Source organism: Halichoerus grypus, chromosome 8 (assembly GCF_964656455.1).
Source record: "Halichoerus grypus chromosome 8, mHalGry1.hap1.1, whole genome shotgun sequence".
Lineage (NCBI taxonomy): Eukaryota > Metazoa > Chordata > Mammalia > Carnivora > Phocidae > Halichoerus > Halichoerus grypus.
The window spans coordinates 77,438,061-77,464,061 of NC_135719.1; the positions used below are offsets into that span (position 1 = coordinate 77,438,061).

A 26,001-nucleotide genomic window follows, 5' to 3' on the forward strand; every position below is an offset into this window, starting at 1 on the left:
TTTGCTATGAAATCAGTAGCCATATCACAGTCCTCTGGGGTATAGTATGAGATTTTTTAAAAACCATCTAATGAGTCAACCGGCACACTCCGATCATATTTGTTTATTAAAAGAAACACAAAACTAAGACTATCAACTTGAAAAGGAAGATTTTAAGGGAGAGATCAATCCTTGTTTTACTCAAGGATTGTAAGAACATGGAGAGAGAACCATAGAAACAGGTGACTGATCTGAAGTGTCACAGAACCTGAAATACCTGGGAAGGTCATTGAACAGATCTGACAAGAATTTGATTTGCTCTCTGTGGAAGCCATCCTAATCTTCAGAATTTCCCTTGGAGCACTTAACCCAAAAGTGAAAAAGAAGCTTCTTTTCGGTGAATGTGGGTTTCTTACAGCAACTTGTTTTGTTCCAAAAAGAATCTAGAGGCTTCTAGGGGTTAGACATCAAAGGTACACGAACAGTGATTTTTTTAAAAGATTTTGAGAGAGAGAGAGCACACAACCAGGGGGTTGGGGCAGAGGGAGAGGGAGAAGCAGGCTCCCTGCTGAGTAGGGAGCCTGATGCGGGACTGGATCCCAGGACCCCCGGGTTCGCGACCTGAGCCAAAGGCAGATGCTTAACCAACTGAGCCACCCAGGTGCCCCTCAAACAGTGATTTTTAAACAAGCTTACATGATTTATGAAAGCAGGCAATACCTCTCATGCTGCCCTCTTCCCTGGGAATTCTGCCAGCCCTTTTCTAGAACTTGAGATGGTATCCGTGTTCTTTTTGGAAATTTATTATTGAAGAGTGATTTGGAGATGAGTTAAAGGGTAGAAACAAAATATAAGGAAAAGTTAAGGATGAAAAATGTAGGCAGAATGTGACAGAAGAACCTAAGGGTATAAAAAATATATAAAACGATCTCACTGAAGGGGTGGGGAATAAGGTGCTGACCTAAGAAACTTTGGGAGTGAATACAGACTGTAAGACCAAAGGCAAAAGGAACTGTACATAAGTAAGCACTTTAGTTGCTGAAGTTTTTCCCGTAGGGATACGTGTTAATAATTCTGCAACCATTTTACACATATAATGGAAGTTAGCAGTTACTAAATGGCAGGAGCCAGGTTTCTCACTGTTGAATGGTTGTAGATAAGCAAGAAGAAGCTAGATGACCCATGTGGAAGTGCATTAGAGTTGGATACATCAGTATGCTAAATTCACAGTTGGACTTAGTATTGATACAGATACTTACATATGGAAACGTTTCTAGATACATTGCGTACGCATGGGTTAGTATAACACACACATATCTGTTGCCGTGTCAGCTGAGAGGGTCTTAAAGTAATGACATCACAGTAGCAGCAAGCACAACTGGCACCCAGATCTGGGTTTCTAATACCATTTTCCAGTGAGAGGAACCAGGCTTCTTAGAGAAAGGGCTGGTCCTAGTGCTGGGGCAGGGAATATATAAGATGACCCGGAGAATACTATAGTGCAAGGAAATGCCGGGGGGGGGGGGGGTTGGCAGGGAAGAGAGAGTGGTGGGCATATGTCCAAGGGACCCGGGCCAACTGAAAGAGCTCCCAGGGACCAAAACTGGAACAATTTGAGTGACAAAATAGAGTAGTATTGGATTATAACCCAGAGCATAAAATGAATATGTGGAGTCCCTATTAATGTAAATAAATGATTACGTATATAAGAATGAATAGACAAATCTCCCAGGTAGAAGAATTCCAGATGATTTATTTTTTTTAAATGTTGATTCAATGTATAAAAATAGGAAAAGTTATTAAGATGGGAAATGAAAACTGGTAATGAAGTCATCCCTCTAGGGCTTTCCAAAAAGGTACAAATGATATTGTACCTAAAGTTTAGGTTAATGATAAGAAAATCCTAAAGGTAGTTGAACATTAGGAATATATTTTTTAAAGATTTTATTTATTCATTTGACAGAGGGAGAGAGCACAAGCAGGGAGAGCAGCAAGCAGAAGGAGAGGGAGAAGCAGGCTTCCCGCTGAGCAGGGAGCCCCATGCGAGACTTGATCCCAGGACCCTGGGATCATGACCTGAGCTGAAGGCAGTTGCTTAACCGACTAAGCCACCCAGGCGCCCCTGAACATTAGGAATATTATTCACATTTTTTTACTTGAGTAGATAGCCATGTGACCATAGCATGTTATGCATAGCTTTGCCTGAAAACAGTAGGGCCTGCTTTTCAAATTGTGGAAGCCTGGAGTTCCTCGTAACCCCTCTTAGGCCAAGGTAGAGGTGAGAGTGGGCAGGAGTGCATTTCACTCTAAATAATATTCCTCTTTGTAGTATTTTATTTGAAGAACGCATTCTGAAGCTAAAAGAAAATCTCTGAGGGCACCTGGGTGGCTCAGTTCGTTAAGCGACTGCCTTCGGCTCAGGTCATGATCCTGGAGTCCCTGGATCGAGTCCCGCATCGGGCTCCCTGCTCAGCAGGGAGTCTGCTTCTCCCTCTGACCCTCCCCCCTCTCATGTGCTCGCTCTCTCTCTCTCTCTCAAATAAATAAATAAAATCTTTAAAAAAAAAAAAAAAAGAAAATCTCTGAGAAACCACTGCACTGTGAAATTCCTGGTGGTTTTTCCTAGACATAGGTCCCTATGATGGGGGGCAAAAAGTAATACCCTGGGAAAATAGTGCGCCACAAAATACGTGACTTTTGCAAGGAGCTATCTGCTGATAGAAGCAGGTGTCCTGTGCACTGACTAGGGCGAGATTCAGAGCAGCTCGTGATGAAATAAGTCTCCATGAAATAAGGATGTCCTCTTCTCCATAGGGCCCTTGCATTGGGAACCAACAGAGCCTGGCTCACAGCAGGCTGTGGGACGCGGTGGTCGGCTTCCTCCATGTGTTTGCTAACATGCAGATGAAACTCTCTCAGGTACTGTGGCCCTTCCCCGCTGTGTCATTGATGTGAAATGCTGAATCACTCCTCACCCCTTGGTGTTCCCCCCGTGGATGTGGCTGCTTGATCAAGTGGCTGGACCAGACATGCAGATGAGGTCTCACTTTTACACCCGAGAGCTTCACTGGGCGACAGGAAGGAATGGCTCCAGGGGTGTCCTAGACAGGCTTTTGCATGGATGCAGCTTCTTTCCTTGTGTCCCACCAACCTACCCTTTACATAATTGCCTCAACACTCGCTTTTTATGATGCCCATCCTTTTCGCTTCTTGTCACTGTTGTGTCAATTTATGACAATCTACCAGCCCCTTCTGGGTCTGTCAAATGTCTGCATGTCTCTGTAATTCATATATCCCTCCTCTCTCACCTTGGCTTCCCCTTCCTCCCCGTCGCTGCCTTTCCTTCTCACTCCCCATCTCTCTGGCAAGATGAATCAGAATCGCTCCGAGCATTTATTATGAACAAATAAATGGAGTGTATATAGTTGTCGATCGCCTCTCTCCATGGCAACACATGAGGGAGAACTTCAGGATGTGTTTCAGGCTGATTAGAGTAACATTTGCAGCATTAATTTAAGTAACGCGTAACTAAATTTTCAAGGCTGTCACATCTGCCTCTCTTGTGGAATGTGCTATTTAACCCTTTCATTTTTCCCCTTTTGACTCTGGCCTTATGGGAGGAGAGAGTTCTTGGGAGCGCCGCTAATTTGGCAGTAATACGTCCATTCCTATGTCAGCCCAGCCGGGCCGGTGCAGTGGAGAGGCTTTGGAGAGAGGAGCCTGGCCCTGTTTACCTCTTCGCTGGTGACTTTCAGGAAGTCACTCCCCCTTCCTGGTTTTTGGGTCCATCATCTGTGAAATCTTGGGGATTAGAATAGACTATCTGAGATCTCTTCCAGCTCTTCGTATTCTGCACCTCTGTGATCGTCCGTGTGTAGCTATGACCCACACCGAAGGGGGGGCAGTCCCTCTGAAAGTTGAGAGACTCAACAAAGAACTGTATTTGTGAGAGAGAATCTGTACAAGAAGTGTGGCCCAGAGCACATTTTTTAAATATCACCCTCAGATTGCCCACCTCAGATGATCCAAGGGTTGTTTTTCCTTCTGTGACATTGAGTTTAAAACAGAGAGCTAACTTGGTGATGCCCTGTCTGCAAGGCCAAAATGAAAACCAAACAGACTAGTAGCAAAACCATCCAGAGGAATAGTCTCAATTCTGTAACATATTAAGGGACCAGTGGCACCCAGATCACCACCAACTAGAACCAGGAGACTCTAACCCAGAAAGAAAGGAGAACCCACTTGGGGATTATAACCTTGACACCTTAATTGGATTGCAGTAGTATTCCCCAAAAGCTCACCTGATCATTCTCCAGGATAAAAAACAACATGAACTAGTAGAAATACCTAACGGCTCTTTGGTGGATTGGGTTGTTCAGTAGTTTCAGACAACAAGTAGTATGTCTGCCACATTGTACTAATACAAGGGAAACTAAAGGAGCTCTCTTGGATGAGTCAGGCCACAGCGAGCCTCCCCGATGCTACAAACAGTGGATGATAAGATGTCCACGGGCACAATGGACACGACCTTCACCTAACCTTTCCAGAGCAGGCTCTTCTTGCTCATTGCCCTAAACTTTGCTCAGGGATCAGATAGCTCAGGGGTATCTCCTGTTTCTGTTCTAGGATTCCAGTCAGATCGAGCTGCTGAAGGAACTCTTGGATCTCCTTCAGGACATGGTGGTGATGCTTCTGTCCCTCCTGGAAGGTTGGGCTGTTTGGTATAACTAGGCATTCACACAACTGTAATTGGTCTGAGCACTAACCGTACTAATCATGCAGATTATCCTTCTGGCAGGTCGTTGATGCCATATGACATTGGTTAGAAAACCAAATTTTCAGAAGCAAAAAATGAGTGAAGGGCACATGGTCTGATGGACAAAGCCTGAAACCAACTCATTTTATGTTAATAGGAAAGCCAGAATGAACTGGGGAAAACCTCCAAGCTTTGCTCTTCCCTAACCTCTCCCTCTCCCCATTGCTTTTCAGTACATCTGGCTGCCAGTGTGTATGCCAGCCATCTAGTTGGGCACCCTACGAGGTCTAAGGGGATAAGAGGGGCACCGCTTATCCCTATGTGTCCCCAGTAATCTGATAATGAAACCACTACCCAGGCCCCGGTCCAGAAAGAAGGGACTGGCGTGGCCACCTCCTTCTTCCCTTTGTTTCTTTCCCCCTTGGCTCCTAGTGGTGTAGTCTTTATGGCTTGCTGCTCCCTCTTACCCATTTCCAAACCATCACGGTCAGAAAAGAGCCGACTGATTGGGCAGACAAGTTTTCTAAAAATAGCTACCTGACCAGTTACATGATGACTTGGGTTTATTTATATATTTGTATGTCTTTTTGAACCTGCCTCACAGGGAATGTGGTAAATGGAACTATTGGCAAGCAGATGGTTGACACCCTGGTAGAGTCATCTACCAATGTAGAAATGATCTTGAAATTCTTTGACATGTTCTTGAAACTTAAAGACCTAACCAGCTCAGACACCTTCAAAGAATATGACCCAGATGGTAAAGGGATTATCTCCAAAAAAGAGTTCCAGAAGGCCATGGAAGGGCAAAAACAGTACACACAGTCAGAGATTGACTTTCTCCTTTCGTGCGCAGAAGCTGATGAGAATGATATGTTTAATTACATTGATTTTGTAAACCGGTTCCATGAGCCGGCCAAGGACATAGGGTTTAATGTAGCAGTGTTACTGACAAATCTCTCCGAACATATGCCAAATGATTCTCGCCTTAAGTGTCTGTTGGACCCAGCAGAAAGCGTACTAAATTACTTCGAACCCTACCTGGGACGCATTGAGATCATGGGTGGGGCCAAGAAAATTGAGCGCGTTTATTTCGAGATCAGTGAATCCAGTCGAACTCAATGGGAGAAGCCCCAAGTGAAGGAATCGAAGCGGCAGTTCATCTTTGATGTGGTCAATGAAGGTGGAGAACAGGAAAAGATGGAACTGTTTGTGAACTTCTGTGAGGATACCATCTTTGAAATGCAGTTAGCCTCTCAGATCTCCGAATCTGACTCAGCGGACAGGCCCGACGAGGAGGAGGAAGAAGATGAAGATTCATCTTATATGTTAGAAATTGAGGGTGAAGAGGAGGATGCCAAGTCTTTTGAGTCTGCCTCTGCGTTTGCCATGGCCTGTGCCTCAGTGAAGAGGAATGTTGCCAACTTCCTGAAGAAGGCAACCTTGAAGAACCTCAGGAAGCAGTACAGGAAGGTGAAAAAGATGACCGTGAAGGAGCTAGTGAAGGTGTTCTTCTCTTTCTTCTGGATGTTGTTTGTGGGGCTCTTCCGGTTGTTCTTCACCATATTGGGAGGAATCTTTCAGATCCTCTGGAACACAGTGTTTGGAGGGGGCCTAGTGGAAGGGGCAAAGAACATCAGAGTGACCAAGATCCTGGGTGACATGCCTGACCCAACGCAGTTTGGTATCCATGATGATGCTCTGGATGCCGAGCGGGCAGAGGTGACTGAGCCAGGTGTGCCACCTGAACTAATTCACTTCGTGAAGGGTGACAAGGGAGATGCAGATATTATGTCCGATCTCTTTGGATTCCACCCAAAGAAGGAAGGTGGCTTAAAGCATGGGCCCGAAGGGGGTTTGGGTGACCTCTCTGAGATTATTGGCAAAGATGAACCCCCTACACTAGAGAGTACCGTCCAGAAGAAAAGGAAAGCACAGGTAAGCACAAGTTGTTTCTGTCATCTCTTCTTTATGCCCAGAAATGGACTTGTTGTCCATTCTGACACCAGTTCCCTAGGCACCAACATTGTGTTAGATGCCAGCCCTTCTGTACCCTGATCTTGCAATTCTCTGCCATGTCTGGGAAGAGCAAGACTCAGAGGGTTGTCTTAGGGTCTAGTTGCTGAGTGGTCTTCAGTGTACATTGTGGAGGCCAAACCTGATGGTCTTCCACGACTTTATTAGAAGGTTAGTCCTCATGGTGCACAGGTTCAGTGAGTGAACGGAAAGCATAGAACACCAGGGAGAGGTTTCCTTCACTACCCAAATGAGGGTGTTCCTATAAAAACCTGTCATAAGCCGAAATGGCATAAAGCAAAGAAGCATTTATCATTTCATAAAGGTAAAAATCCTTTTTTGATTTCTTGCAGTTAGCATAGGCAGGTCCTGATGGGGGTCTTTCATAAAAGTGAAGTGGCATAAAGCATACTTTCAGATAGTGGGAGAAACCTAGGGAACATAAGGGGAGACCTTTCTTTTGATATGGTACTTCTGCAGTGTCCCAGATGGTCCAGATGATATCCTTTAGCCCAGCATCATGCTTGGAATATTTTCATTCTTGAGATGAACCTACTATCCAGTGTGGACTTTGAGTCAATTGACTAGATTAAGGGAATAACAGTAATCCAGAGCCCCTTGGTCATGGAAAGTTCTGGGTGTTCCCCTCCATGGCAGCCTCCAACTCACAGCATCATTCTAGCATCAAAGAGAGACGTGTAAAGACATCAGAGGCCAAAGACAAATTTTATTCATTCATTTCATTAATATTTATTAAATAGTTAATATGTGCTTCCCACTGTTTTGGGCTCTGAGAAGACAGTGGTGAGTGAGAAGTGCATTGTCCCTGTAATTTAGTGGAAGAAAAATAGACATTGTGGAAGTCAGTACAAGCATGAAGAATGTTAGGAAGGAAGAATGCCAGATAAAGGAAAATGTATAGGAGAGAACTCTCCCCTAATTTTGGAGAGTCTGGGATGGAAGCATCAGAACCATAGGCCTTCATGCAATATGAATTTATTTACTCTGTTTTGCTCTCTGATGTAGCCCCAGGTCCCAGACAGAGTTTGATACATAATAGGGACTCATTCAAGGCCTGTTACATACCCAGCTGTGTTCGTAGGATCCATGGGAATACATTGGTTAACAAGAGACAACACTTTTGCTTTAATAGATCTTAACTTCTAGTGGAAGAAGACAACAAATCAATAAGATAATTACCATTTGTGACACGTGCTGAAAGAAATGAACAAGGCCACGTGTTACAAAGTGAATATGGGCCCTACTATGAATAGGATGGTTAAGGAGACTTCCGAGAAGGTGTCACCCAAACCAAGTCCTGAAGGATGGCAGGCCCAGGAAAGACCAGGGCAGTCATACTCCAGGGAGAGGAGTGGCTTGTGCAAAGGTCATGGTGCAGGGAAGGATTTGGAATGTGCCAGGAAAGAAAATGAGGTCTGGCTGTTTAGGTGTAGGAAGTAACGAGTCAAGCGGTATAAGACAAGGATGGAGAAAAAGGCCATGATCACATAGGCCTTATAGGCCTCCCTGAGGAGCTTGAATTTTATTTTAAGTGTAATGGTCATCAGTCAGAGGGACTGGGGTAGTAGTTAAGAGGATTGAAGACAAGGCAGGAATTCTGTCTGGTGGAAGCAGCTTGTGGATTGGACCTGGTGTGATCTGTGTCCCATCCTTCCCTGACCCCGTGGGGCAGTAGGACCAATGCCATGGGGTCCTCACACAGGTTTTCTCTGGGTGTTGAATAATAGCAGGATGACTGAGTTTTTAAATTTGCAATCTTTGCGTTGGCATTTCTCCAGAGTGGCTTACACTTGCATCCCGTGATCCTGAGGAAAGCAGAGGCACTCCGAAGAGAGAAAGCCATGGGCACGTGCAACCAAGGAGATGAAAATGGCCAGTGCTCTATATGGCTCATGACTGTGATCTCTTTAATTTAAGGAAAACTTGACTGATTGTTATTTTTGTCCAGGCAGCAGAGATGAAAGCAGCACATGAAACCGAAGGGAGAATGGAGCCCGAGAAGACAGAGTAAGTTCCTGGTAACTTTGGCTGCTTGCAGTGCTGTGGCAGGTAGTTCTTGACAACATCTACTGTGGTATTGCTGTGCTAACTAGAAATCTTGATTTCTGTTAATACAAGAAACAGGTATTGTGCAAGCCCTGGACACACTTCTTTTTACCCCAGCTGTACAATAAACATATTCCATTAACCATGTTAACTTTGTCATTGCACTAGAAGATCAGAATTTCACCATCTGGCCAAATAAATCATTGAACACCCACACTTAGCAACTTCATATAATTGTGGTGGTGGTATCTAATATATTGAATACATATTACATGCCACGGTCTGTGCTAAGGTCTTTTTCTGTTTGTTTTTAGAGAGTGCAAGTGTGGGGGGGTTGGTAGGGAGGGGCAAAGGGAGAGGGAAAGAATCTCAAGCAGACTCCCCGCTGAGCTCAGAGCATGACACGGGACTCCATCCCACGACCCTGAGATCATGACCTGAGCTGAAATCAAGAGTCAGCCACTTAACCGACTGAGCCACCCAGGCGGCCCAGTGTGCTAAGGTCTTTTATACAGTATCTCACTTAATTCCTACCACAAGCTTAGAATAGGTACTATTACTAATTCCAACAGTCTTTAAAAATAAAGGACAACTTTTCTGAAGGGAAAAAAAATTTGTTTAGCCCCATATCAGAAGAGGACTACAAACACATTTACAACTGACGCGCCCCTATGACCACAGCTCCTCAAAGCGGCATTGGTCATTAAATGCAAAGTTGACATCCATGCACTGTGGGGTGATACAGACTTGAAGTTCCCACCCTCCAGGAATAATGACAAGATTTCTTTTTCTCCCTCTCTGGGCCAGGCCTCCCACTGCCCTTCCGTGCTGATGGGTCTCTCATTCCTACAGCCTGGAAGATGGGGAGAAGGAGGATACGGCCAAAGAGGAAGAGCAAGCCGAGGCTCTGTGGGCAGACATGACAAAGAAGAAGAAACGACGGCGGGGCCAGAAAGTCGAGAAGCCTGAAGCTTTCATGGCTAATTTCTTCAAAGGGCTGGAAATCTATCAGACCAAGTTACTGGTAAGCGCTCCAGCCCTGGCCCCGCTCCTGACTCAGACCTCAGACGAGTGGCCACATTCTCTTTCACTGTTCAGGTCGTTATGTTTCTTCCTCTTTCTCATTCCTCTTCCTTTCCTCTTCTCCTTCATCTCTGGTCCTTGTGTGTTGGAGGAAAAGGAGAAGAAGGTAACCTGTGCAAAATCAAGCGCTCCAGCCCCTCTACCCAGCCCGGGATGCCCTGTGCTGTCCACAGAAGGGTGCAGATACCTCTTTCTAGCTGGTTCTTCATGTGTGTCATGTGCAGACTTGGCTGATTGTAGTCCAAAATTCAGAAGTAGTTGGGTCATCTGGGATGCAAAAAGAATATGGTTATGTTAGGTTCACCTATTACTCCTCAAAAGTTATTCTACATGCAGTCAGCTCTCAGTATAGCTCGTAATGTCCTTTTCTGCACATTGCCTAGTGAGGGACAGTTGCTGATGGCCAGGACAACATCACTGGGGAGAGCCCCCTCCACAGAGAGCTTGAGAGCTTTCCCCAAGCAGCTATCATTCCAGTCCTCAAGGGCTAGTTCTTCTGGGGAAGATGGCAGTGGGAATGCTGCCCCCTGAGGGGGCAGAGGCAGAGGCTCTGTGACTTACAAAGGGACGAAGACACTAGGCCACAGACTGGCTACCTCCAGACTGGGAGCTACAGGGCTCTTCAGTGGGCCTTGAATACTCATAATTTCCAAATACACTACTTTCTGAGTGGAAAGTGCGCAAGCGCTGGAGCACACACACACCCCTTCACAGCAGCATTTGAATCCTCTGGGGTGATGTGTTTAGGCATTTGGTTCCCTGAGGGGTAACCCAGAGCAGGGTTCCCTTAAGCATCATTCTCAGCAATTTTTTTTTTTTTAAATCCGTGTCCCTGGTTTCTCCCCAAATAAGTCATAAGTCCAGGATTGTCTTAGAGGAGTGATTATCAACAAGTAGGACTTGTCCTGTATACATTTCTAGCCAGAAAAGGTCTTCTGTTTGAGGGAAGGAAGGTCTCTTTCCCTTCTAAAACTCTTCTACTCCTGCCTGTCCTTTCCTTTTCAGCATTACCTGGCCAGGAATTTCTACAACCTGAGGTTCCTCGCTCTCTTTGTAGCCTTCGCGATCAACTTCATCCTACTCTTTTATAAGGTGATACTGCATTCAGGGTTTATTTACTAAATAGATATATTCTTTTTTAAAATCATAATAGAATGTATGATCTTAATTAGAGCAAAAATGTGAATATCTAAGGAAATTTCTAAGACATTGGCTTCTAAAGGGATATGGTCTTTAGCAGTGCAGAGAGTGGAGACACCACTTGCCAGGGAAGCCATTTGGGGCACTATTTCCAGAGTTCAGGCTTGTTCTAGTCATTACTTTATAAACTCTCCAAATGTGTGTTGGGTACCTCCTATATGCTGGACCCTATAGTGGGCACTGAGATGTATCTCAAAATGAGTAATAAATATAGTTCTTTCCTTAAAGGATAAGGTAACAGAAAGCCATTTTCATTGGCCCATAGGTTAGAACCATTATGAAGGAAGAATTAACAGTAGTTGGTTTTTGGGATATGGGAAAAGAGGGACTGATCAGGATAAATAAAGATTTTGAACATTGGTAAGTGGGTCTCATAGACCATAGGCACATAATAAATGTTAGTGGAATGAATTCATGAATGACAGGTTCTGGATTCTCGACATCGTCTTTAACTGGCTATCCTAACTTTGGCCTCTCTCCCTTTCTATCTAAAACCACCAATCTGACTTTTATAAAACCTGCTTTTACCTACATCAACCTGCCACTAGGTTGAACTAGTAATGGCTTTCCATTGCCTGTGGAGGAGAAATGGAGGTCCATAGAGGGGTGTGGCAAAACCCGGGTTAAACTTACCAAGGCTGAAGTGACTGCGGACAGTCGTCCCGGCGGAGAGAGCCAGCCAGCGGTGGGGCTGCAGGGGGAGGCCTCACGGGTGTGGACCTGGGGGCCATCAGTGGTGGGGCTGCAGGGGGAGGCCTCACGGGTGTGGACCTGGGGGCCATCTGTGTCGGAATGGCAGTTGAAGCCATGAATGTCACAGGTGTCGAAAAAAGCATGGAGAATGTTGAGTGTGTGTGTGTGCACACGTGCGTGCACTTGTACACGTGTGTGTTTGTGTCTCAGCCTCCTCCCCAGGCCACGGCGTTTCAGAAATTACCTCCCGTGGCATAGGGATCACGGCGTAGGTAGTGCAGCGTTCCTAACTTTGAAATTTTTTGGTTTTTTTGGAGAGATCGTCTTTGTCTCTTAAAAATTATGTTCGTAGTTATTAGAGATACTGGAGAGTCCTAGGAATAAGTTCCGTAAAACCTCATTCATTCGGCAGGTAATGCTGCGTCACTACTCTGTGCAGCAGATGCTGGCAAGCTAAATGGGGGGGGGGAGCCCAGTGGCAGAGGCTCTCTCTGATGTTGGTAAGAGAGTATGTGTCTTGGGCCAGGTCACTGAAGAACCTTTAGAAGAAGAGACAGAGGACGTTGCAAACCTATGGAATTCCTTTAATGATGAGGAAGAGGAAGAAGCGATGGTGTTCTTTGTCCTGCAGGAGAGCACTGGGTACATGGCACCAACGTTGCGGGCCTTGGCCATTGTCCACACCATCATCTCTTTACTCTGTGTGGTGGGCTATTACTGCCTGAAGGTGAGTTGCTGGCCACTCTGAATTTAATGGGACTCCTTAGGGAAGACATCATTTGGAACCCAGCCAGGTCTTTGCTCTCCAGGACTTTGCTGGTGGACGGAGGTTCATGGAGCAGTGGCATTGCCATCACTGGGAGCGGGTTAGAACTGCAGACTCTTGCCACACCCCAAGGCTTTTCTTTCTTTTATTTTTTATTTTTTAAAGATTTTATTTATTTATTTGACAGAGACACAGCGAGAGAGAACACAAGCAGGGGAAGTGGGAGAGGGAGAAGCAGGCTCCCCATTGAGCAGGGAGTCTGATGCGGGGCTCGATCCCAGGACCCTGAGATCATGACCTGAGCCGAAGGCAGACGCTTAACGACTGAGCCACCCAGGCGCCCCACCCCGAGCCTTTTAAATCAGAATCTGCAGCTCAGCATGCCTCCTGGGGGATCTGTATTCACAGTAGTTTGAGAAGCCTTGCTCTGGGAGTCCCTTTTCAGGCACTTCCTATTGACTTTCATAGGGTTAGAATCACCAGGCTAAGTCACGTGTGGGGCTAGTAATGAGAGCTCCTTCTGATCTTTGAACTTAGGTTGGAATTTTTATAAAAATGCTTTTCACCTTTCAAAACGTATTAGGTTTCAACTACTTGAGATAGCAGAAGAAAACTTACTGATGAGTTACTGTTTCAGTTATCCAGCTAGGTAACAGATTGCCCCCAAAACTTAGTGGCTTAAAATGACAATCACTTTCTCTCTCTGGTTCTCTGGCTTGACTGGGCACACTTGAGCAGTCCTTCTGCTCCGCGTGAAGGCAGCCGTGTCAGCCACCGTCTGTCAGCTCAGCTGGGCTGGACTGTCCCTGATGACACGCTCCCACGCCTGCAACGCTGACAAGGGAGCAAACGGTTGGAAGGCTGGGCTCAGCCGGGGTAGCTGGGCCTCTCTGTCTCCCTGAAGACTCAGGGCATCCCTGAGTCACAGGGTCAGCCCGGAGTCACTGACACACAGGAGGCGAGCGGGAGCCACACCAGGGTACGAATATCGGGAGACTTAGTTCACTGCGGCCATCTTCACACACTACTACGCTTATAGGAGTCTTCATATATGCGTATGACTCCCGCTATCCTATTTTTGGTGTCCCAAGTCCGGTTCTGCTACTACGCTACCACATCTTTTTTTCTCATTACATTTTTTTTCTTCTCTTAATTGGAAGTCTCCTTGGCCATACACCACGCCATCTTCCCGCTGGGAAGAGTCCACAACATGTATTCTTATCCTTGTGGCTGTCACTTCCCCCAGTGAACTAGAGTATTCTGCGGGAAGTCTAGCTGCCCTGTTGGGGCAAACACGTGCCCTGACCCACACTGAGGACTCCTTTGTAATGATGAAATCACAGAGTCTACAGCCAGGCTGCCTGGGTGGGACTCCCAGCTCTGCCACCAATCTCACCATTCCCCTGATTGCTCATCTGTAAAAATGAGTGTTATAATAATAACACCAACTCCAAAAAGTTGCTGGGAGTATTAAATGAAGTAATATGTATAACAGGACTCAGAACCCCAAACATAGTAACCACGAGAGCATGCTAGTGGTTTACCTTAGTCCAGCATCCTGGGGCTCAGCTTGTTGGATTCAGTGCAGATATAACGGGGACCTAGAGAAAACAAAAGGTAAATACTACCTAGGGAATAAAGATGTGGAGGTCCTCCTTACAAGGGTATACAAACCCTTAGGAGACTGAAGGGGGGAGTGCTTCAAATCCCAGAGATGAGTACTGCTCTAACCCTTGGTGGTGGTGGTGGTGGTGGTGGTGGTGGTGGTGGTGGTGGTGGTGGTGGTATTATTATTATTATTATTATTATTATTATTATTATTATTCAGAATCCTTTCCGAATACAGCAGACGTCGTTAGTCAGAGTGGCTTTACCTTTGCTTTCCCTCCCACATCATCCATTAGCGAGCAGCAATCATTGATTCCTCACAGTGTGCAAATGCCTATTATTAGCCTTTGCCACCTTCCTGTCATTAGTCTTTTATCTTCTCTGTGGTGTTTTGTCATTTTAAAGAAAAAAAGGGCAAGAAGTAACTCTTTACAAATCATTATCTAAATTTTTTTTTCTTGGAAATAAAGAAATAGTGTGGGGCATATGGATATCATGAGCTTTGAGAAAGAGTCACTGGCAGAAACCATTTGGAGACCCAGGCCTGAGGGATGTCGCCATGTAACCAGTGGCTTTCCGGCCGCATGACAAGCCCTGGCTCTGTCTGCATTAAGCTTTCCTGGCTAGAGGAGCCCCTGGTTGCTCACTTCCTGGGATTTCAGTAGTCTCCTCTGACCTCACTAACTCTGTCCCTTATTTGAAGTATATGTGTCTGGTGATGGTTGGAAAGTGGATTACTTTCCCCTCCTTCTCTGTGTACCTTTTTGGTGGTAGGTCATCAAAGCCATGCCACCATCTCTAGGCTAAAATGACAGTGACAACCGGAAGAGAATGAGGAGTGATGGTCGGGAACCAGTAAGTGTGCTACTCTCAGGAAGAAAACTTCAATATTGAAAGACTGTACAGAGCCCAGTGAATCCTCTCCTCCTAGCTAGCAAACTGTGTTTCATCAACCAAACATCAATGCCATGAAATGAATATGACCATAGCCATTGAAGGGGGCTGGAACATTCCATGGTATTTCTGTGGCTGCCCAATCCACTCTAGAATAGTTCTTTTCTTTCTAAGTCTTGGTTCAACTCTAGTCTAGGAGTCCTAGGGAACCTAACCTATTTGGCCTAGGAACTGGCCTAAATATGGCCTTCTCCCCAGGATGGGTCAAGGAGTCCAGTTTGTATTACTATCACCTATTCAATCCAAACCTTGAAGGGTGGCCCAAATGAAACCAGCTTTTTGGAGAGGGAGGCGTATTAGCCAAAGGAGTGCGAGAGATTTATTTGGCTTTAGATCTATACCTAGGCACCCTAAGAATCCTACTGCAAAGAGATTCATGCCCCAGGGGCACCTGGCTGGCTCAGTCGGAGGAGCATGTGACTCTTATCTCAGCGTCATGAGTTCAAGCCCCAGGTTGGGTATAGAGATTAATAAAAAAATACATTTAAAAAAGAGAGAGAGGGAAAGTGAGAGACAGAGATTACCGCCCTTAAGTTGAAAAGGCTAATTTGTGGGGAATGCTTGGGAGAGGGCGCTGTAATCAGAAAGCCTTCTCTGAGTAACCAATGCCTTCCCACTCCTAGGTCCCTCTGGTGGTATTCAAAAGGGAAAAAGAAATTGCCAGGAAGCTGGAGTTCGATGGCCTGTATATCACTGAACAGCCCTCTGAAGATGACATCAAGGGGCAGTGGGACCGCCTGGTAATCAACACACCGTAAGTGTCTCCCCTCACCGCCATCCTGAAAAGGAAAAGGAGTCTATACTGTAAATAGAATGATGTGTTCTTAACCAGCTTTGGAGACTGATTAATATAAACCTTTTTTTTGGTTTCTAGGACTTATTTTCTCCACTGCCTTCCTAGTAAAATAGCCTGTTGCCCCTCAAACACTTGTGTCTATCTATAAGCATTTAATGGGGGACAGAGGATGTGATCAGGGAGTGCTAAGCATATTTAATTAAGACCAGATGGTCCAGTACAGTATGACTTAGTTTTCCACGTTCAAGCCATACAGAATGTTTCCCTGGCCCGGGGGTTCTGAGATCGTCTGATCAGCTTCTCCAGAGCTCCCATAGGGCACAGCGGTTCCACAACAGCACCCCACTGAAGTCTTCTCAGACAGGTAGCCTGGTTGGTAATAGAACTCCTGCCATTATCACTTGGTAGGCAGTTCCTTGGGCAGTTAAAATAGGGCCATCGGGGGGGGGGGGGTGACCACCTGTGGCGGGCAGCCTGCTTTGTTGGAAGGCAAGTATGTAATTGGTACCGTGGTGGGAAAGAGCGTGGATTCTCCAGCCACAGGTGGAAGACCAGGTCAGCTCTGTCACTTAGTTGTCTGTGGGCAAGGTAATGAAGCCTGCTGAGCCTCGATTTCCCCTTCATTAATAGAGGCATGAGAATACCACCTCCTGAAGTCCGGGAGGATCAATGAATGCATGTTACATGCTTGGTACAGTGCCTGGCACGTGGTAGGCATCAAGCTTTTCGTCATTCCCTTTCTCTACCCATTCAAAAAATGGCCATCACCATTAGAGAAGGTAACGCCGACGTGTTCACAACTGGGAAAATTAGAGTTTCGAGATAAATTAATGCGCCAAAAGAGGAGAGCTACAGGGCTAGATACGTAAACAGAGGTGACTGTGTTGAAACTCTTAGCTGTGCCAATTAAACTGTGCACGTTTGCCAACAACAACCCTGACCGCTGGGGGAAGAAAATCGCTCCTGATCCAAAGATGGTCAGGCAAACGAGGGAGGCAGCTCTATAAAGGCACAACTGAGCTCTTTAAAATAGTCTCTAGAATGGGAAGATTCTTCTCTTGGTGCGGGGGGGGGAGTGAGCATGCAAATCGAAAGTGTGTCCCTGCTGCAATGCAGGTCCTTGCCAATCCCCTCAAATAAGGGAAACTACAAACCCCGGTTTCTGACCCTTTGTCATCACATCACAGAAATTTTGGATACTATTAAATAATGTGATTGTTTGGTCAGCTGTCTGCAATTATCAGTACTGCTTGTGACACAGGTGATATGGCCTAAAAGTCCCAGTAAAAAGGCAGTTTAAGATCTAGAAATATAAGTATCTAAGGAGTTAATGAGCCGAGTACACTAAAACGTCCCAACAAGGATATTTGCTGTTTTTTTATTTGAAGTGGCTTAAATGTCCATGAGCAGAGAAATGCATAAATAGCTGTTTTAAAATTTTTAGATGGATGAATCTTTTTTTTCCACAATAATGGCATCATAGTACATGCAGTGCTTTGCAGTAACCTACTTTTTACAGTTAGCTATATATCAAAGAGAGCTATCTTTTATTTTTATATTGTTAAATACACATATTAAGAAAATATAAAATGTATATTTTAAGTATAATAATGAACTACAAGGTTTTAAAAATGGAACCTTGCTCATAGCTTCCAAGCCCCGGGTGTTCTTCCTGATCATAACCTCCCCAACCCCCACTTTACTATTCTCCTGGCTTTAGTGATAGTCATTCTTTTACCACTTAGGTATGTGTCCCTAGAAGCGTTCTTTCACATTGACTATTTTTGAACTTTATGGAAATGGAATTATGCTATATGCATTATGCGGTCATACTTTTGTTCAACACTGCATCTGGGAACTCACCCATGTTGATGTGTATAGCCATAGTTTGGTCATTCTGAAAACTAGCATTTTCCATTGTATGAGTATTTATCATGTATATGTCATGTATTTATCCATTTTCCTGACAATGGACTGTTTCTACTTTCTGGCTCTTACAAACAGTGGGACAATGAACACTTTTATACCTGAGGCTCCAGTGAAAGGTTTCTCTAGAGTAGAGACCAGGAAAGGAATTTGCATAATAGTAGGAGATGCAAATGTTTGTCTTGATTTACATTCCAACCATCACTGTATGCGAGTTCCTGCTTCCCTGCCTCTGCCTCACTTGTTGAGATACTCAGAAAATTGTGCTAATTCGGTAGGTGTGTAATAGCATCTCACTGTGCATCTCCTTCATTTCTAAAGAGGTTGAGCATCTTGTATTATTATTTTTGACCATTCATATATAGAAGTGTTTTTTATTTTTTAAGATTTTATTTATTTGACAGAGAAAGAGACAGCGAGAGAGGGAACACAAGCAGGGGGAGTGGGAGAGGGAGAAGCAGGCCTTCCACGGAGCAGGGAGCCCGATGCGGGGCTCGATCCCAGGACCCTGGGATCATGACCTGAGCCGAAGGCAGACGCCTAATGACTGAGCCACCCAGGCGCCCCTAGAAGTATTGTTTATTGATACATTTCCCTTCTGGAGGTTCTGTTGTCTACCTCACACTAAGGATTATTATCAAGTAAAATTATGTTTTCTACCTTCAAGGAGCTTACATACCTAGTCAGGGGACAAGAATACTCAGACCAAGGTAAGATCATGTCTGTGAAATGGTCTTGCCTGGAACCTTCAGTCAGTGACCCTGTGGCATCACTTGTGGAATTTTCCACTTAGGACAAAATGTGACCACGGCTGAGTTGTACGTTATGGACCATCTGTATAAGGGATTTAAGAGAAAGGAGATTTTAGTGCGGACAGAGGAAGCCTGGATTGATTTTTTTATTTGCTTTGTTTATTTTAGGTTCTAAATGTAATACATGAAAAAAAATCAAGTAGAAAAGCGTACAAAGAAGAAAATCAAAATAATCATTTCCATGCCTCCAGAGATAAAATCTATTACCACTTTACTCTGTAAACTCAGCATTCGTTTTTGCTTTTAAGTGACATTTGGATGTTTGAAACAAAGAAATTGCTTTAGCTTTCCCCTTCCCGCTGTCCCTGCAAAAAAAATTTTTTTTAAAGATTGTCAGCCTGTTGGGGAAGTGGCATTTGCTGAGGGTTATTCTTCTGAGAGGTCCCTGAATAGAGGGAGGTCCTCACTTCCTTACTACCAGCTTGGATGGCCTTTATAGGAGACTACTGTGTTCCAGAGTCAATAAGAATGGACTCAAATTAAGGAAAACTGAACTAAGAATGCATGCACCAAGGGCCAGAGGTTCCTTGGCTGCAATCTAGACTCACAAGGAACTCTCCCAGGAAAGATCAATCATTGTGGAAGGGAGAAAAGTCTTTTTTTTTTTTTTTCTGAGAGAGAGCGAGCAAGCACTCAAGGTGGGGAGGGGCAGAGAGAGAGAGAGAGAATCCCAAGCAGGCTCCCCGCTGAGCACAGAGCCTGAGTGATCTCATGACGCTGAGATCCTGACCTGAGCCAAAATCAAGAGTTGGACCCGACTGAGCCACCCAGGTGCCCCAGGAGAAAAATATCTTAAATGGTTTTTGCCAACATACCTGAAAGTGACAGTTCCTCCTGGACTTTAACACTTACAAACTCTTTGCAGTGGAGCTGGTATAAATTATTAGGCTGAGGAAAGACATTCCTCTGAGGGGTTAGGGATGGTATGGTAGAGGGAACCACCTCCAAAAGACAGAGGGATCTAATTCCCTGAGAAAAGCAGACCCCACAGGAGTTATATAGGGATGGAGAATAGAGTGGAAGAGCACTCTGGTTAAGAAAAACCCCACATACATGAACTAAAGGGATTCCCATACTGGAAATGTCATCAAGTTAGGGACTTTGTCTACACTTTCCACCACTGTATCCCTATCACCTGCCCCGGGTACCAACATGAAGTTAGGTACTCAGTGAATGAAACCTGAATGCATGTGTTTTCCTCTAGGGTTTTGTTTCTAGTTACACTGGGATCAAGAAACATGTACCTGCTTCTGTCTAGTCTACCATCACAAATCCTGACTCTTTACCATAATTTTGAGGCAGAAAATGCAGAGTGGCTCTCCAGGTGTTTCAGAAGCCAACACAAAGAAGCAAGGCCATCGATCAGTTAGATCTGTAGTGACTCTGAGCTTCAATCCGTCTGAATTCTTGAATGAGCGGGACAAAACCCAAGGAGATCCTAGATCCAGACACAGATCGCATAGCTTCTTGATGTGTTTGCCTTGATGTTAAGAACCTCCCCTTTTCATTTTCTTTTTCAGATCTTTTCCTAATAACTACTGGGACAAGTTTGTCAAGAGAAAGGTATGCCTTGTCAGTTGGTGGGGGTGGGGAGGTGGTTTCCATGACCACCAAAGAAATGTAGATTTTTTTTTTAAGTTCTACATATACAAACATGAAGAAATCTGCTGTTGCTTTTATGATGGTATCTTGAACAGAGTAAGTCACAGAAGGGTTTTTGTCTGAACATATGTAGGTTTTGGCTCCATTCCTATACTCCTCTGCCCTAAACAGCTTAACACCATCACTACTTTCTGCATACTAGTTTTCTTCTCCCATCCGAAAAGGTATTAGCTTGAGAAGCGGTTTTCACTTGGTCTCTTTTGTTTCTGTTTTCTCCTGGGGCTATTTTTTTCCTTTTTATTTTCCTGTTGCATTTTGAATCGTGTCTTCATCAACCCCCTTGAAAGAGCCCAGAGCATAGGGAAGACCTTGGGGCCAGAGACAGCACCGTGCTGCGCGGCCCGAGCTCACTCTGTCGTCCTCTCTCTCCAGGTGATCAACAAGTACGGAGATCTCTACGGAGCAGAACGCATTGCTGAACTCCTGGGTTTGGACAAAAATGCCCTTGATTTCAGCCCAGTCGAAGAGAGCAAAGCAGAGGCGGCCTCTCTGGTGTCATGGTACAGAGCTTAGGGGTTCAAATCCCAAGTCTGGCGCAAGTGGATCCTTTGTTTTTCCAGTTCTCTTCAGTTTGCCAGAGGGAAGGCCTGCAGCACGCCCGTGTGCACTCAGGCTCTGGTCTGGCTTAGGGGTTTTCTTCTAGCTTCTGACATATTGGGAGAACACGGCCTCAAGAAATTTAAAGACCTATCAGCTTTTATGCCTGTTAGAGCTGAAAGAGAAAGACTAATTAAAATTTCAAGATGTGTGATTCAACCGTTCTCGGTCTCATGGGGAACACATACAACTTGATAAAGCTCAGAGCTGTGTTTAGATTATTAAACCTGAGAGGAAAAACTTAATTTTCCCCCTTATTAAACACTTAACTAAAGTCTGACATTTATAAGTTTTAAAATTTTTTTGTTCCCCTTTAGGCTGAGTTCCATTGACATGAAGTACCATATCTGGAAGCTGGGAGTTGTTTTTACTGACAACGTGAGTATGGCACCCGGAAAAAAAAGATTCTGTACCACGGAATCTATGTCACTGGATGCCACAGGGCCACAAGCTAGGGTGGGTGCCAGGAAGATTCAGTGCTCGCTTATCAAAGATGGAGGGCCTTCCCGGTGCTGGGGGAACAGTAGTGGTGGAAGGCGGATGGGCTTTCACTTGGCAATTCTTAGGCCAGTTGCAGCACCTCAGCTCCTCAGTATCCAGGGGAGAAAATGGTTTAATGGGCCCATCATGAGGCACGAATGCCTGAAAGGTTGCTAAATCGCCTGTCCGTCCTTCCTCCGCAGTCCTTTCTCTACCTTGCCTGGTATACAACCATGTCAGTCTTGGGCCACTACAACAACTTCTTCTTCGCTGCTCATCTGCTGGACATCGCAATGGGCTTCAAGACCCTGAGGACTATTCTGTCATCTGTAACTCACAATGGCAAGCAGGTATTGGGGTTTCTACTGTGCAGAACAGGAGGGGCCCAGATATGGATAGGGGGAAAAAGCCAACAACACGTGGTACACTAGTGTATGCCAGGAAGGTATGTGTCATGGTGTATAGTACACCTTTCCTGGCCAAACACATGAACCAGTAGATTGTTACTGCAGAACTGTAGCCATCACTTAAGAGACATAAGACCTTGATGTAGAAACCCTGAACATTTAGATCAGCCAGGAAAAAGGGAGAGGGAAGGAGGTGATGGACATATCAGAATCGCTCTGGAGACCTTTTCTGGTTTACCCTTTCCTCCACGAATCTGATACATTCCCTGGGGGTTGGTAAGTAGGCTATGCAATTAGGAAGCTCCCCAGGTACTTCTGAAACATGCTTCTGATTAAGAAGCAATCACTCAGACATATATACACACACACATACATGTCTGCATCTGTGTCTGTCTATATAGACATGGCTGTGTCCAGCCTCTTCTGTATCCAGTCTGTTTTCTACAGTGTTGCCAGGGTCAATCTCTTGATTAAAATCCTCTAGTGGCTCCTTTGGCAACAAACTCCTTAGCATTCCTTTCCTCATTACGTGCAACTTCATAAATGAGACATGAGTTCCCTCCCATCTCTAAACCTTTGTGCAGGAGAGGGAGTAGAGAGAGAAAGAAGTTAAAATGTGCCAGGATTTGTACAGCCATTATGGAGAACCCTCAGAAAATTAAATCTAGAACTGCCACATGATCCAGCAGTCCCACTTACGGGTATATATCCAAAGCCAATGAGATCACTATATCAAAGAGATACCTGCATTCCCATGTTCATTGAAGCATTATTCATAATAGTCAAGATACGGAAAAAAACCTAAGTGTCCATCAATGGATGAATGCATAAAGAAAATGTGGTATGTACATACAATGGAATATTAATCAGCCATAAAAAATGGAAATCCTGGCATTCACAACAACATAGATGGACCTTGAGACTATTAATGTTAAGTGAGATAAGCTAGACAGAGAAATACAAATACTGTATGATCTCACTTATACGTGGAATCTAAAGAAATTGAACTCCTAGAACCACAGAGTAGAATGATGGTTGCCAGGGGATGGGGGAAAAGGGGGTGTGTTGGTCAGAGAGTACAAACTTTCAGCTATAAGATGAATAAATTCTGGGGATCTAATGTAAAGAATGGTACTTGTAGTTAAAAATACTGTATTGTGTACTTGAAATTTGCTAAGACAGTAGATCTGAAGTGTTCTCACAGTCCCCCCCCACACACAGTAATTGTAACTATGTGAGGTGACAGATAATGTTAATTACCTTGATTGTGGCATATTTTACAATGTATACATATATTAAATCATCACCTTGTACACCTTAAAAAAATAGGGGTTCCAACCAGAAAAAAATAAAGTCAAAATTGACCTTTAATTGTTCTAAAATGAAAGGTGTTGGAATCAGATCTATAAACACGGAGAACCAATGGTTGCCAGAGGGAAGGGGTAGGGGGTTTGGGCAGAATGGGTGAAGGGAGTGGGAAGCACAGGCTTCTAGTGAGGGGATGAATAAGCTGTGGTAATAGAAGAAGGCTCAGCATAGGGAAGATAGTCAGTGGTATTCCAACAGCATTGTATGGTAACAGACGGGAGCTACACTTCTACTGAGCACCGCGTAACATACAGAGATGCTGAATCACCACATTGTACACCTGAAACTAATGTAACATTGTCAACTCAGAAAAATTTCTAAAAGATAAAAGGTGCTAGATCATCAGGTATTAGGGTGGTTTATTTCCTCTAGGCTTCTGGTAGTAGCAATAGTCAATGTTTCTTGTTTGGGTTGATGATCCTATAAAGGCAGTGTTTCCCAAAGTGTGATCAGTGGAACACCAGTTCTACAATATGTTCTTTTAGAATTTTTTCCTTCCCCTTTACTCAGATATTGAAACTTCAGTTTTTATTGATTTAGCTTAATGACATTGCACAAACATGTACCTTAAATGGAAAGCTTAAACAATGAATTTCTTATATGGGCTTGCTAAATAAACTCTGGCAAGATTGTAAAACAAAACAAAACAAAAAACAACTGTGCCCAGTTTGTGCCATGGGCCAGGGACTGTGATAGGCTCACAACTACCTTGTAAGGTAGATGTTATGCTCACTTGGCAGATAAGAGAACTGAAGTTCAGAGACGCTAAGTGTCTCCCCCAAGACCACACAGCCGCTAAGTGGCAGAACTAGCCCATTTCTTCCTTGGTGCAAAGCCCAGGTTTTTTCTGTGTTTCTAAAACCAACTGCATTCTGTGAGGTCTGCTGTCTGAGGTTTGCTAAGTTATTATTCATCATTCAAAGAATGAATACTTTTCTTCTGGTATTTATCTCAGTACTCATGCCTACCCCCTTTTGTGCAACAACTTGAAACTCGAGAGCAAAGATCTTATCTTCATAATGACTGTGATCTTCATCGCTCCGGCTCAACCCCCAGTCCCTCATATGGGCCAGATGAGCAGATCCCGCATCATCCTCATTCAGAGTACTTCCTCCAGCCAAGAAATAAGCATGTCCTATGACCCCTACAATGGTTCTAGGCAGATTTCTTGATTATGAAAAATGTCACTTCGCTAAACCATCATAAATAATTCTTATGGCAGCTTCAAAGCTGTGACAATTATCCACTCATGGTTATTGATGAAAACATGTACTGTAGGGATACCCACTAGTCCAAGAACCTTTAATTTCTTTAGAAGCAGCGTTAGAGTAGAAGCCATATTGTTAATTCTCCACTCACTGCTATCTCTGCAAAAAAAGCAAGGGCACCCTCCTAGCACTGTCACTGTTCAATCCTCAAATCCCTTCTTACATTGCTGAGGCACAGTCCCGTAGCCCGGGTATGCATCTGCTCAGGCTGCCATCACAGAACCCCAGGCTGGTGGCTTAAACAACAGATTTATTTCCTCTCAGTTCTGGAGGCTGGGAGTCTAAGATCAAGGTGGGGGTAGACTTGGTTTCCTTCGGAGGCCTCTCTCCTTGGTTTACACCTAGCCACCCTCTTGCTTTTTCACTTGACCTTCCCTCTGTGCCTGTAGCTCCTGGCGTCTCTTTGTGTCCTAATCTGTCCGTAAGAACTCCAGTTAGACTGAAACAGGGCCCATTCTAAATCCATCATTGCAATTTACCTCTTTAAAGTCCCGATCTCCAAATTCAGTCACATTCTGAGATGCTGGAGCTTATGAATTTGGGGGGAGACAGAATTTAGTCCACAACCCCCACCACCATTACAGTCTTCTCCCCATAGGCTGTTTTGTCCACCATAAGGACCGCCTTCGCTGCCACCCCTCCTCTGTCCCCTTCCCACCTCACCTTTCTTGTTACCTTGGAGTCTCCTGAGAACCTCCAAGAGTGGAGAAGACTCACCTTCTTTCTCCTGTCTCCCTCCCACCCCCAGCTGGTTCTGACTGTCGGTCTCCTGGCTGTGGTGGTTTACCTCTACACCGTGGTGGCCTTCAACTTCTTCCGCAAGTTCTACAACAAAAGTGAAGATGACGATGAGCCCGATATGAAGTGTGATGACATGATGACGGTGAGAGCCCGCCCCCAACAGAGATTAGAACGGAATACAGGGAGAAGTGTCCCGGACAGACAGATGGAGGGAGACGGGTTGCAGGTGCACCGGTCTAAGCCCAGGTGGAAAGTGGAAGGAGCACACTGCAGAGCGGGAGGAGGATGAGGGGGGTCTCATCCATCCACGCTTGTGTTAAAGAGGCAAATTACCTCTATCTGAATGTGAATGGACCTGCATCTAAATTTCTTAGAAATCAAGCCTTGGTCCTTTGTCTCTGAGATCTGGGGGGTCTAGTCCCATGAAACTGGTGCTCAATTTATTTCAACAAGCCTGATGGGGTTCTTTCAGAAAAACCACTATCATCTAAAAAACCGTCAGAGCAGCAGGAGGGGGGAGGGGAGGAGGGGTTCCTGTCCTGCCAGCCACTTGTGGGCAGGACAGGCGGGGAGAGCACCAGTGTGACCGGCCGGCGTCTCCACGCTGCCCCTGCCTTTCCCCGGTCACTGCCTTTCCCTTTGCACCTCACCCCTCCAGGCAGGGCAGACAGAGGGCGGTGCCCTGCTCTGGGAGCCAGCTCCCACGTGCAGCCCGGAGGAGGAGAAGCCTTCCCGCAGACACGGCAGGAATCCCTGCCCTCCCGGGTGCACAGAGGATGCAGGACGAGAGGAGGCCTTTTCCGGAGGTGGCACTCTAAATGAAGG

General features: G+C 45.1%; 1 protein-coding gene across 1 annotated transcript in view; it reads left to right on the forward strand.

Moving 5' to 3' along the window:
* The window catches only part of RYR3 (ryanodine receptor 3), a 503,714-nt gene that overhangs the window by 473,163 nt on the left and 4,550 nt on the right, over window positions 1-26,001 (forward strand). Inside the window, 13 exon segments of the mRNA XM_078053421.1 lie at window positions 2,794-2,898; window positions 4,606-4,687; window positions 5,340-6,670; window positions 8,718-8,776; window positions 9,668-9,839; window positions 10,904-10,990; window positions 12,318-12,518; window positions 15,743-15,873; window positions 20,174-20,216; window positions 20,688-20,815; window positions 21,230-21,290; window positions 21,596-21,742; window positions 25,184-25,318. Of these exon segments, the coding sequence (XP_077909547.1) occupies window positions 2,794-2,898; window positions 4,606-4,687; window positions 5,340-6,670; window positions 8,718-8,776; window positions 9,668-9,839; window positions 10,904-10,990; window positions 12,318-12,518; window positions 15,743-15,873; window positions 20,174-20,216; window positions 20,688-20,815; window positions 21,230-21,290; window positions 21,596-21,742; window positions 25,184-25,318 (2,682 nt within the window).